We start from the raw sequence: 13,611 nt of genomic DNA on the forward strand, positions 1-13,611 counted from the left end.
TTTGTTTCCCAAACTTTTAAATCTGCACGCATTTTAATCATACGTCCTTGCATGCTGGGCGGGATCGGGAGGGAATCGCCCGAATGGGAGCTGGGGCTGGAAATCGACACCGGCCTTTTCGACCCTCTCCTGGTTATGTAACATTACGGTTGATCCAAAGCCGCTTTGCTCCACCACCGCCCTCTCCTCGCTAATGCTGCTCTGCAACTGACATCTACAGAGCAAAGTTAAAATGTAGGCAAACTAATAAATAAATAAAATTAGGGATTCCTTTGTATTTATAAAATATTTGCTCCATTCGTTTTTAATCAGTAGGGTTAGATGCTTTTATGGCGAATGTGAAAACACTTGACTGGTTAGATAAAAGTCGGAGCGTGTTTCTATGTCATTAGAAGCTAGTTAATAACATGAAAAGCTTTGGGGAAACTTATTCCAGAGCCAGTTAGGTGCACTAGATACGGTGTGTTTTATTTATTCATTCAGTACATTCCTCTACTTCTCACATAGTTCTGCACATGTAAAACCTAACCCTACCTTGCCTCCCTGCCATCACATTTTCTGCTGGGATGAAATTGTTGGGCTCCAGTCCTAACTAGCCAAAGCAGCTGAGGCCCTGCTAGGATGAAACTTGAGCAGTCAAAGCTCTGCTGATGCTGAATCTGACCACCTTTTAGCCAAAGGTTATTGAAAATTAATGGGCAGCCCTGAGTGTAGTCTATGCTGACATAGTATCTGTGGCCCTGGGACAGTGGAGATTTAGTGCAAGTTAATTCCCTCCTCACCCCACTTCTCTGTCGCCTCCATTTTGGCTCTTCTACCAGGAGAGCCAGGCTGGCAAAGCAGTCCTCTACTGGCAAATGCCTCAGGTCAGCCAGCCCAAGGACAGTTCTGCCAGGAGAAGGGCGGTCCTACTGGTAGAAGAGGTTTATGCTTATTCCTCATTCCCATGTGCTAAAACATCTTCAGACCACTGCAGTCGGGACTGCACAGCGTTCGTTTTGTGAGACCCCACTTACAGTGTTAAGTAGTTCAACCCGTTTCACAAGGGCTTTCTTGGAATATACTGTAATAATAATATATTGCTTAGTAACAATATCTTGCATAATAACAGATTTTATGCAAGAAAAAGTTTGGACAGTTATTTGTGGTGTTTTTAGGGCTACAATATGCTTGCAAAACATCAGATCATTTAATGGCTCATTTAAATAGATAGAATAGCTGCAGATTGTACTATGCTTTTGCCCCACACTGCAAATCAGTCTTGCTGCCCTCAACCTAGTGATCTATTTATCTGCTTTGCTCATCTAATAATCTCAGAGAAAAATAACCCAGCCTTTACAACACTGGATGAATTTTCTTTGCCATGTGCCTGCTGACCTATTAAGTAATACTGTGTAAATATTGTACAACTGCAGATTTATGATACTTCTGATTTTCTTTCTTTATATTTTCTGCTCACCTCTGCATCACTTTTGTTTGTCTGGTTGTATTATCTGTTAACCACCCAGTTTACTGTTAATACATTGATTGATTGATTGATTGATTGATTGATTGATTGCTTTTCTCCCCATGGGAGATTTAAGGCAGCTCACAGTCATGGATCACCACAGAACCAAACTACTGAAGAGTGTTACAAGTATCTCTTTGCAACATTTGTGGGGCCAGATACCACTTGAGATAGCCCCATGGTCACCATGGTAGACATGAAGTTTCAGCATGGATGTTGAAGTCATCTCATATAAAAAGCTGAGTTGAGTCCAGAATGAGGCAACTTTAGCCAGTTCAGGAAGGAAGACTGTTTTGCAGCTGGGTAGGCAATACACTAACAGAACCCTTATTCTGCCCTGGGCACACACTCTCACGTATGCACACTCAAATCCAGGAGACAGCGAGACATAGTGTGTCATGAAAGTAATTGAATTTTGCAATTCTTCCTTGCCTACCAGTCTTTCCTCCTGCTGCACAAAGAAACCAGGTAGGCATAGCAGAGGAAAAATTAACTCATCCAACTTTATCTAGCCACATCTCTGTAATGCATGCCAGGTCAACATGTTCCTTCAAGATCAAATCCATGATCTCTTTTGTTAAAACATATCAGAAACACAATTAGGCATGTATACCAGCTTCTGAATCAGAATGAGATCAGAAATCACAATGTTCCATGGTTTTGAGACAGACTTCAAGCTGATGGTATATTCCAGCTGATTACCAACTAGCAGCTTTCCATCTACTGTATATATGTAAATATATTCCTCTCTTTGGCTGCAAGCAGTCCTACGCAGGTGAAACAAGTAACATCTCCATAGCCAATTTAAATGCAGTAAATAAAGGAGAAACTCCTGTGAGAATTTGTTGGCATTACACCAAGAACTCACCTCAAGATTCTGGTGATGATGAAACCAATGATGTCACAAAATCTTCCTTTGTTGGAATTTGCAAACCGAGTTTTAACACATTAAGAAGTTGTAGTAGTAGCAGTAGTAGTAGTACTAGTAGTAAGACAGAAGTACAACCATGGCAGAGAGGAATTATGCCAACCATTTTCCATCTAGCCACTCATTAGTTTAACAACTAAATCTCTCAAGTCAGTGATCCTGAATTCTTCCCTCCTTTTAAGATAACTGTCTTCTGCATCACTTCATCATTTTTCCTCATCATGGAACCTACAAAAGTTGATAGTAATATGCCAGACCAGATGACATCTGGCCCCAGTGTTGTAAATTCAGAAGATCGACTCTTCCTTCGGGAATCATTAGAAAATATAAATAATTCCGTATCATTTACTTTGAACAACATTTGTATAAGTGAGGCTGGTGATGAGTTTCTAGAAGATGCATGCAGACAGAGCAGTTCAGAGCCTTGTAGTGAGGAAATGATGGAAAAATATCAGAATGGCATTCTAGAAGTGGAATACAAGAACCTGCAAATAAGTGATGAGATGAGGAATCAAATCAATGAAAAGAACAAACAAGCTTTTGAAGTTCTTGCTAAAAATGAACTTCAAAAGGCAGTGGATCTGTTTACTGAAGCAATTGAACTGAATCCACATATTCCCGGATCCTACATTAACCGTGCCAATGTCTTTATGCAGCTGGATGATCCAGCTTCTGCTATTAAAGACTGTGACATAGCTATTGAGTTGAATCCCAAATCAGCGGAACCATTAAAATTGAGAGGAAAAGCATTCAAGAGTATAGGGCATTTGAGAGAGGCAGCCTATGATCTTGCTTTAGCATCCAAATTAGAATATGAAGAACAGACCAATGCTGTGCTCAGAAGGCTGCAATCAGAGTTTCAAAGGATTGCTGAGAGACACTCAAAACGCATCATAAGATATAAGGAACTGGAGATACTGGAAAAGACTCAGAATGCACAAACATCTTTAGAGCATCAGGAAAAAGATTGGAGAGGAACCCAATCTAGCCCATCATTTGAGAATGCATTAGCAAATGATAAAGAGGAGGGGAAGCTAGAGCATCATGGTCAAATATCAGATGATAATGTGGATGAGATGTGGAAGCAGGCCAATGAAAAGAAGAAGCAAGCCTTCGTTGCATTGGAGAAAGGCAAATTAGAAGAAGCCATTGAACTGTTCACTGAAGCGATAAGATTCAACCCCTGGCTTACCAACTTGTATGTTTGTCGAGCCAGAACCTTTCTGAAGCTTCAAATGCCAAATGCTGCTATAAGAGACTGCAGCCAAGCCATAAAAATAAACCCTGATGCAGCTCTATCATACAAGTGGCGTGGAAGGGCATTTTGTCTGTTGGGTTACTGGGAGGAGGCAGCTAAAGATCTTGCTATAGCTTGTCAGTTAGATTACGATGATGATACCTATGCCATGCTAAAGGAGATTCAAGCAGAGTCCCAGAAAATTATTAAATATTTGGGTAAGCTTAAAGAAAAATGTAACAGAGGAGGAGAACTTGAGGAACAGGTGAGGAACATACAAGATCATGAGGAAACACAGGCAAAGATATCTCGGGGGAAAGCAGAAACTCGGGAGACAGCATCAGGAGAACAGGGGGGAAAACACTTTAAAATGTCTCATGGAAAGAATAATCCATATAATTATTCCTCAAATCATAAAACTCTTCCTCTTTCTTTTACAGAGGAACAAGGTAAAGCTTACAATGGCTATACTGTAGAACAGGAAAGAGGTCAGATTGCAGCTCATGGAAAACATGAAGCATCTGAAGTGCAGGAAATGGGGATTCAGGAAGGAGCAGAGGGAGAACAAAAATCCTTTAATAAATCAGATAGTGAAGAGAGTGAATTGGACATCGATACAGAAGAGTTGGTCGAACCTGATGAAGATGTTCCTCAAGAAATGGGAGATGAAAGCTTGATAGTAACAGAAGAAATGCAGAAACAAGCCAATGAAAAGAAGAGAGATGCCTTCGAAGCAGTAAATAAAGGTGAACTTCTAAGAGCTGTAAACCTGTTCACTGAAGCTATTAAGCTGAATCCACAATTTACCATTCTATATGCAAACAGAGCCAAAATCTATCTACAACTTCAGAAGCCACATGCTGCTATTAGGGACTGTAATAAAGCCATACAAATCAACCCTGATTCTGCACAGCCCTACAAGTGGAGAGGGAAGGCTTTGCAGCAACTTGGTTACTGGCAGAAGGCTGCTAAAGACCTTGCCATAGCCTGCCAGTTGGATTATGATGAAGAATCTTATGCCATATTAAAGGAGGTACAACCCAAGGCTCAGAAAATTGCCAGACTATGCAGGAAACGTGAGCGGAAATGTGAAGAAAAGAAATATGAGGAGCTAATGGTTAGAATTCACAAAGTTTTTGAGAAGTATGAACAACCTCAACCTAATCTTTTGGGGTTGGAAAAAAATGTCAACAAGGTCACAGAAGATCAAACAGAGGTTTGGAAAGAAACCATGAAAGAGCAACAGTCAGTTTGTCGAATACCACTGAGAGAAGAGAAGAACACATCCAAAGATGAATTGGAGAAAAGTCTTCAGGAAAGCATACAAAAACCATACAGATGTTCTGTGAAGGAAACTGTGGAACAAAAAAACTTTCAGCAGAAACTACTAGATGAACAAGGGAGTCATCAGCAGAAGAAATATCAAGAAACAGACCAGTATGTAGAACTGGAGGATCAGTTGAGAGCTCTCCAAGAAGAACTGGGGGAAAAGATGAGAGTTTATCAAGAACAGTTGGATGAAGGTGAATATGCTTTGCAGAGACAAGAGCAAAATTACAGATTGATTTTAGAGGGACAACAGAGAGCTCAGGAGTTGGCTCTAGAAGAAATTACAAGAGCTCAGCAAGAGGCTCTGGAAGAACTGGCAAGAGTTCAAATGAAAGCCCTGACAGAACAGGAGAGAGCTCATCAGCAAGCCTTAGAGGAACAGGAGAGGGCTCGGAAAGCTCTTGAAAGTGCTCACAAACAGGTTTTGGAAGAACAGAAAAGAGCTCAGATGGCCACCATGGAAGAACAGGAAAAATGTCTTGAAGAAAAAAAGATGGCTGAGGCAACCATGGAAGAACTCTTAAGGACTCAAGAAAAGCTCAAAGAAGAGCAGCGAAGGGCTGAGAAGAAAGCACTAGAAGAAAAAGAGAGAGCTCAGAAGACTTTTAAAGAATTAGAGGCTGCTCATAAGAAGGCCTTGGAGGAGCAGGACAGAGCCCAGAAAGCTCTTGAAGCTCTAGAAAGAGCTCATAAATGGATACTAGATAAAGAAAAGGAAGCACAGATGGCCACCATAGAGGAACAGGAACAAACACAGAAAAAGCATCTAAAAGAAGAGAAAATTGGTGATGCAACTCTGGAAGAACTCTCAGATCTTCAAAGAAAAGCTCCTGAAGATCAAGAAAGGACTGAAAGGCGAGCAATGAATGAAAGAAAACTATTTCAGAGGGATTTGAAGGAACTAGAAATTGTTCAAAGAAAGGCTCTAGAGGAGCAAGAAAGAGCTCAGAAGTCCCTTGAAGCTCTAGAAAGAGCGCAGAAGTTGTCACTGGAAGAACAGAAACAAGCACAGGAAAATGCTCTAAAAGAAAGGAAGATGGCTGAGGCAGTTTTGAATGAACTATCAGAAGCTCAGAGAAATTTCCAAGAAGAGCAAGAAAAGGCAGAGAAGAAAGCAGTAAAAGAAAGAGAAGTACTTCAGAGGGACATAAAAGAATTGCAAATTGCCCGGGAAAAAGCCCTGGAGGAACAAGAGAAGGCACAGAAAGCTCTGGATGCCATAGAAACAGCTCATAAACAGGCAAAGGAGGAACTGAAGAAAACACAGATGGTTGTGATGGCGGAACAGGAGAAAGCACAAAGAAAATCTGAAGAAGAAAAGAAGATGGCAGATGCTGCCCAGGAAGAACTCTTAAGGATTCAGAGAAAGTTCCAAGAAGAACAGCAAATGGCTGAGAAGAAAGTGATGGAAGAAAAAGAGAGAATTCAAAGGGACCTGGAAGAATTACAGAGTGCTCAAAAGAAAATGCTGGAGGAACAGGAGAGAGCACAGAAAGCTTTGGATGCTTTGCAAAGAGTTCACAAACAGGCAATGGAGGAACAGAAGAAATCTACAGACGATAGGAAGAAGGCTGAGGCAGCCCTGGAAGAACTCTTAAGGACTCAGAAATTGTTCCAAGAAGAAAGGCAAAGGGCTGAGAAGAAAACAGTGGAAGAAAAAGAGAGAATTCAAAAGGACCTAGAAGAACTACAGATTACTCAGAAGAAAGCTTTGGAAGAACAAGAAAGAACTAAGAAAGCTCTGGATGCTCTGGAAAGAGCTCATAAACAGAACCAGGAGGAAGAGAAGAAATATCTTGAAGAAAGGAAGAAGGCCGAAGCAGCCCTGGAAGAACTCTTACAAAATCAGACTCTGTTCCACGAAGAGCAGCAAAGGGCTGAGAAGAAAGCAATGGAAGAAAGAGAGAAGACCCAGATTGCTCACAAGAAGGCTCTGGAAGAAAATGAAACAGCTCAGAAAGCTCTGGAAATTGCTCATAAACAAGCAGTGGAGGAACAGAAGAAATCTGTAGAAGAAAGAAAGAAAATGCTGGAGGAACAGGAAAGAGCACAGAAATCTCTGGATGCTTTGGAAAGAGTTAAGAAACAGACTGTGGAGGAGCGTATGAAATCTGTAGAAGAAAGGAAGATGGCTGAGGCAGCCCTGGAAGAACTCCTAAGGACTCAGAAACTGTTTCAAGAAGAACGGCAAAAGGCTGAGAAGAAAGCAGTGGAAGAAAAAGAGAGAATTCAAAAGGACTTAGAAAAACTCCAGATTGCTCAAAAGAAGGCCTTGGAGGAACAGGAGAGAGCACAGAAAGCTTTGGATGCTCTGGAAATAATTCAGAAACAGACTCTGGAAGAGCATAAGAAATATGTAGAAGAAAGGAAGATGGCTGAAGCAACTCTGGAAGACCTCTTAAGGACTCAGAAACTGTTTCAAGAAGAACAGCAAAGGGCTGAGAAGAAAGCAGATGAGGAAAGAGAGAAGACCCAGATTGCTCACAAGAAGGCTCTGAATGAGCAGGAGATGGCTCAGAAAGCTCTGGAAAAAGCTCATAAGCAGGCAATGGAGGAACAGAAGAAATCCGTAGAAGAAAGGAAGATGGCTGAGGCAGCCCTGGAAGAACTCATAAGGACCCAGAAACTGTTCCAAGAAGAAAGGCAAAGCGCTGAGAAGAAAGCAGTGGAAGAAAAAGAGAGAATTCAAAGGGACCTAGAAGAACTCCAGATTGCTCAGAAGAAGGCATTGGAGGAACAAGAAAAAACTGAGAAAGCTCTGGAAAGAGCTCATAAGCAAGCAATGGAGGAACAGAAGAAGGCTCAGTTGTCTGCACTGCTAGAATATGAACAAACACAGAAAAAATCTGAAGAAGAAAATAAGATGACTGCAGCGGTTCTGGAAGAACTCTTGAGGAAGGTCCAAGAAGAACAAGAAACAGCTGAGAAGAAAGCAATGGAAGAAAAAGAGAGAGCTGAGAAAATGCTGAAAGAATTAGATGCTGCCCAGAAGAAAGCCCTAGAGGATTTGGAAATAGCTAAGAAAAAAGCCAAAAAGGAACAAGAAAAAGCCCAGAAAGCTCAGGATGCTCTTGAAAGAGCACATAAGCAACTCATGGAAGAACAGAAAAATATGCAGAAAAGATCTGTAGAGGAAAAGAAAGCAGCTGAGGCAGCCCTTGAAGAACTATTAAGGACTCAAAAAAAGATCCAAGAAGATCAGCAAAGGACTGAAGAGAAAGCAACAGAAGAGAGACAGCGAGCTCAGAAGGCCCATGAAGAATTAGAGATTGCTCAGAAAAAGGCTGTAGAAGAACAAGAAAGAGCTCGGAAAGAGTGGGAAGCCCTTGAAAGAGCTCATAAGCAGGCTCTGGAGGAACAGAAGAGAGAACAGGAAAAATCTCTTAGAGAAAGGAAGCTGCTTGAGATTGCCCTGGAAGAACTTGCCAGGTCTCAAAGAAAGGTCCAAGAAGAACAGGAAAGGGCAGAGAAGAAAGCTGTAAGAGAAGAAGAGAGTGTTCAGTGGTCTTTGGAAGAATTAGAGATTGCTCAAAAGAAAGCTCTAGAGGACTTGGAGACAGCTCAGAAAAAAGCCATGGAAGAAAATGGAAGAGCTCAGCAGAAGGCCTTGGATGAACAAAGGAAAGTACAGCTAGCTAAAGAAGAGCTGGAGAGGGTACATGCCAGGGCCATAGAAGAACAGCAAAGAGCTCAGAAAGCAGCTTTGGAGGAGCAGCAGAGAAACAGGAAGATGCTGATTGAACTGGAGGAAGCAAGAAGGAAAGCTTTGGAGGAACAGGAAGAAGCACAGGTGAAGGCTCGAGAAGAACAAGTGAGAGCTCATCAAGCGATGGAGGAATTGGCAAAGTTTCAAAAGGCAGTTCTGGAGGAACAAGAGATAGCTCAGAAGGCAGCTCTAGCAGAGCAGCAGAGAACTCAAATGATGATGATGGAACTGGAGGAAAGGCAGAAGAAAGCCTTGGATGAACAGGAACGAATACGGGCAAATGCTCTTGAGCAACAAGAGAGGGCTCATCTTGCTATGGAGGAATTGGCAAAGGCTCAAAAAGCAGCTCTGGGGGAACATGAGAAAGCTCAGAAGAAGGCCTTAGAAGAACAGAAGAGAGCTCAAAGAGCCATGGAAGAGCTGGAGAAGGTACGAAAGCAGGCCTTGGAAGAAATGGAAAAAGCACAGACTAAACATCCAGCACCAAGTCAGGAATCTGTTTTGAAAAAGTTTAATGAGGCATGCAAGATGGTACATAGCATTGGTACTAATGAACCAGAAGGTACTCCAAAGAAAGAGCCGGATGCAGTTCATAAACAGACCGGTGCTGAACAAAGAAATACTCATAATGACTTAGAGCAGAAGGAATATCCACAATCTTACAAGAGCACAGGGCACAGGGGCTCAGAAAGACCATTCCTAACATCTGTTTTGGACTTTTTTCAAACTGAGTACATTCCAGAATTCTGATCCTATAAGGGTTAAGAAAAAAGGATGAACTGAATTTGAAGGGCATCTGCAGGTATTGTGTTCATTAAAGTAAAAGTTGGGAGGGAAGGAATAAGAAATGTTTCTATTTTTAAATAGTTCCCCCATACAAACCATTCATACTGTTCAAATTAAGGTAGCCATACATATGTGATCCTGACATAGCTATTTATACATTTAATGCTGAAATCCATTAATAAGACATAGCTAGAGCAGGCCCATTGAATCAATGGAGCTTGCAGAGGTGCTGACTTACGAAATCACCACCGATTCATAGGCCTGTTCTACCTGTGACTTAGTACTGGATTTTGGCCATAGTGTGTGTGTTAGTTAGGTAATTAGGTACCCTGTTTCCCCAAAAATAAGACCTAACCTGAAAATAAACCCTAGTATGATTTTTCAGAATGCTCGTAATATAAGCCCCCAAATAAGGCCCAGTTAAGTGAAACCCTGCCCTCCACCTTTGTGCAGCAACCAGAAGAAGATGACATGACTGTATTTGAATAAATGTAGATTGCTGTACATGAATAAAACATCCCCTGAAAATAAGCCCTACTGCATTTTCTGGAGTAAAAAATAATATAAGACCCTGTCTTATTTCTGGGGAAATGAGTTAGTATCCTGCCCATCTAGTAGCCAGGCCACTATTCTGAGCAGCTTGCAATATCATAACTTAAACATATGATAAAACCACAACCATAACAAACATACGAAAAACTACAATAATAGTCTAATAAATCATCATACAAAAACCTAAATATCTGAATATAAAATAACTGATACAAAAATGTACATATATACGAATGTACAAAGAGACAGCTATGGTGAGGATATGAAAGAGATGCCATTAGACTTAAGGTTCATTTATCAGGCAATACAGGTACTAAATAGAAGGCCAAATAGTAAGCACATGATCTCTATCCTGTTTCTTCTCAACCTAACCCCAATATGTGAAAATAAATAGTAAATTTGGACAGATTTTTACAATGAGATTGTTTCCTATCAAATGTCTTAAACATTGACTGATGTTTAAAATATGATAGATTTTTCACCTATTACAATGAGTCAAATGTTATAAACATACATATATGTATACATGCACATTCACAGCAGAAAGTTAGATAGAGAAATAAAAAAACACTGCATTTCAGTGTAGCTGAGCAGGATGGTCATGACAAAAGTTGAACATTATCATAATAAAATGGCTAGCTATTTTAGTTTCTGAGTTTTCACATTGTGTTGCAGTTCAATCAAAATTTCAGACATGTTGAGGGGAAGAATTCATTCAGTTCCTCAAAACACCTCTGCTTTATGAATGGGGGATATTACACGTCTATATCCATGCTTAAATATGCCAGGAAATAGCCTGATATCACTGCACAATGAGAAAAGGAGTCAGCTTCTCAGACTTCACCGCTTGTGACTGGCAATGAGTAAAAGAGGGTACGTGTAGAGCATCTTGACTACTGTCACTGGTGTCATCAGCAGTCTGCCCTTAGCTATATAAATGTGTAATCCTTTTTCTTGCTAGCAATGTGGGTACAACATTGTGCAGGTTTTTTGAAGAAGTGAATGTCCTGGCTTTTGAAAATGGAATTTTACATATACAAAACTTCACAAACATTCCAGTAGCAGCTTCCTTCATATTACCCAATGCTAGAAAATATGTACTACATGATATGTACTACAGTTGCTGGGGGAGGGTGGAACCAAGAACAGCTGAGATGTTGCTGTATTCCTTCTGTGCCAAAATATTTTGAAGGGTTGTTATGGACTGAATGGTGAAGCAAAAGCTGTCAGTGAGTGCAACACATGCCACAGAGAAACGTACACACTCTTTAACTGCTCAGGTAAACTAATGTTGCCATGCCAACTCCACCGAATGGGATTTCTTCAGATAACCTGGACCCAAGATATGTAGTGTTCCTGTCGTTAAGATTGTTTGTATTAGTGGAAAGAGGTTTAGATAGGCTCTTCCCAAAAGCAAAAGTCAGAGGAAGTCCAGCTGTGGCCTTCCAGATGTTTTTGCAATGGACTTCCATAATCCTTAAACATTGGCTATGCTACTTCCGACTGATGGGAGTTGTAGATCAAAAACAACTGGAGGGCCACAGCTGCCCATGCCTGACTTAGCGGAATGTATGAATTGACAGTCTCCCTTGGAAGGGGCAACGTTGCAGGCTATTAAGCTCCTTTGCAGAGCAGATGTCTTGAGCCATTGAGGTGAATCTATTATTAAACTCAAAACAGAAACAGACGTTACAGATAGCCCATCATAAAAGAACTGAAAGCGGTTAGCGTAGAGAGGTGTGACTAAGACAGCCTTTCATATTTGAATGATAATGATAGTTTATCTGTAAGATCTGTTTCTGCCCTTAGCATCAAGTTATTATGCTATTAGGATGGAACCTGTAAATGTTTCTGGAAGGATGAATACTGCTTTAATTGGATAAGTCACACAGAGAATTAGGTTTTGGTCTCCCTGCTTTGTTTATTTTTCTTTTTTGGTTCCCACCCATCCAGTTTTTCTTGCAGTGGTGCAAATGCCAAACATTACCTGCTGGCCTTAGTGTCACAGAAGGCTCTTCTTCCTCTACGGCCATCCTGAATCCATTGGGCATTCCTCCTTTTTGCAGTTTTTGTTCTGGTCATGCATCACTAACTAGTTCCTACACAGCTTAGTGCTCTAGGGCAGTCTTCTCAAGATGTTTAGACGGGGTGTCCCTGTTGTGAATGTTTCCACCCATTGTAGCCCGTGCCCCAAGTGGAAAATCAGAAAGACCGCTACAAAATGCATTGGCAGCCATTAATTTTATTCAACAAATAGACAGCACCTCTGTACTTTTCTGAATTGGCGCAAAGGATTCCACCGCTTGAACTGATATGAATGCATTTGCTAATTTAAAAAAAAAGAAAAAGAAACCCCAGCAGTGGAGAGGGAAAAAATCTGTGCGGGGGGGGGGGGGACTCTGAGCTGATTTGCATTGACTTGCACGTAATGAAGTCAATAATATGAATCGGTCTGTCCCTATCCCAGAGCATTTCCAAACTTATTTGTCAGTGTGGTCACCCTCTAAGAAAGCTATTCACAGGCTGCATTTTCAGTTTTCTAGATCCTTTTCACTGCCTTAACAGCCTGATATCCTATCTGGAATGTTATAATTAAGGAGCTGGACACAGCTCATTAAGAAATTTACTGAGGAAACAATATTTTCAATTGATCTTGTATAGGGAGTGGGAATAATCAGCAGTGAAGAAATCTGTTCAAAGTAAGCGTGGTCATAGTGCTGCCCACCAATGTGTCAGATTGCCCCTTCTAGCATTTGTCACTATTTGTTGTGCTTAGGGCACAGATGAGTTGTAATCCCATCATTCCAAGCCAATCTGGAGGGCCACACTTAGCTCATCCCTGCTTTAGGGACAAAAGATGCTTTCCTGGGACTTGTGTAACTGGAAAGGATTCACTTGATCAAGGTTTATCCATTGTTTCCTGCCAAGGAGCTTGCAATGCTTACTTTTTCCTGAACTCTACACTGAAGCAGGAGACATAGGAAGCTCTCACAGGCTAAAAGCCGTAAGTCTTAAAAAATAATTGTGACCCTCCATCTGATAATATGTTCCCATTGCAAATGTTCGTGCCAGTTTTTTTTCCCCCTGTAGTGTGCACTGGACTTGTATTAGATACTTCATGTATTCTGGGCGGTGGCTGACCCTTTCTATAGGATGACAATGCTTAAGGCTGTGGAGCCGCTCAGAGATCGTGCTTTATTTATAACTATATGTTCCAAATATTGCCACTAGGTGGCAATGTAGCCAAATTGTAAGTGAAACAGGAAGGCTTGCTTCCAAAACAACTTTCCTTTCTGAGCTAGCAACAGATCAGTTTTGTTGTTATTAACAAAGTGGCATTTCTTGTGTGGAAAATATGATAAGCATTCATTCCTTGCTAGTGTTTCTCCTGTGGGCTAAGCCATCTGCAGTCCCTGTTTGCATTAATTCAGGGTGAACTATGCATCAACTCAAGGAGAACCTGCATCAGCTCAGAGACAATAATAGCCCCCTCAGTGCCAGTGGCGGGATTCAGGCGGTTCGCACCGATTCCGCAGATCCGGTACCTAATTTTCTATCAGTTCTGC

The 13,611-nt window shown here is 41.2% G+C and overlaps 1 protein-coding gene across 4 annotated transcripts in view; it reads left to right on the plus strand.

The window, feature by feature from the left end:
- LOC110090022 (uncharacterized) overlaps positions 1-10,692 on the plus strand; it is a 306,902-nt gene extending 296,210 nt beyond the window's left edge. For 3 of the 4 annotated variants that reach the window (XM_073003739.2, XM_073003740.2, XM_020813445.3), the window contains one exon: positions 4,113-10,692. In XM_073003739.2, coding sequence (XP_072859840.2) covers positions 4,208-9,457 — 5,250 coding nt within the window. In that variant the 5' untranslated portion in view covers positions 4,113-4,207 and the 3' untranslated portion in view covers positions 9,458-10,692. The other variant, XM_078377437.1, reaches the window with a different exon arrangement.
- The last annotated feature ends 2,919 nt before the right edge of the window (positions 10,693-13,611 follow it).

This window comes from Pogona vitticeps, chromosome 6 (genome assembly GCF_051106095.1).
Source record: "Pogona vitticeps strain Pit_001003342236 chromosome 6, PviZW2.1, whole genome shotgun sequence".
Lineage (NCBI taxonomy): Eukaryota > Metazoa > Chordata > Lepidosauria > Squamata > Agamidae > Pogona > Pogona vitticeps.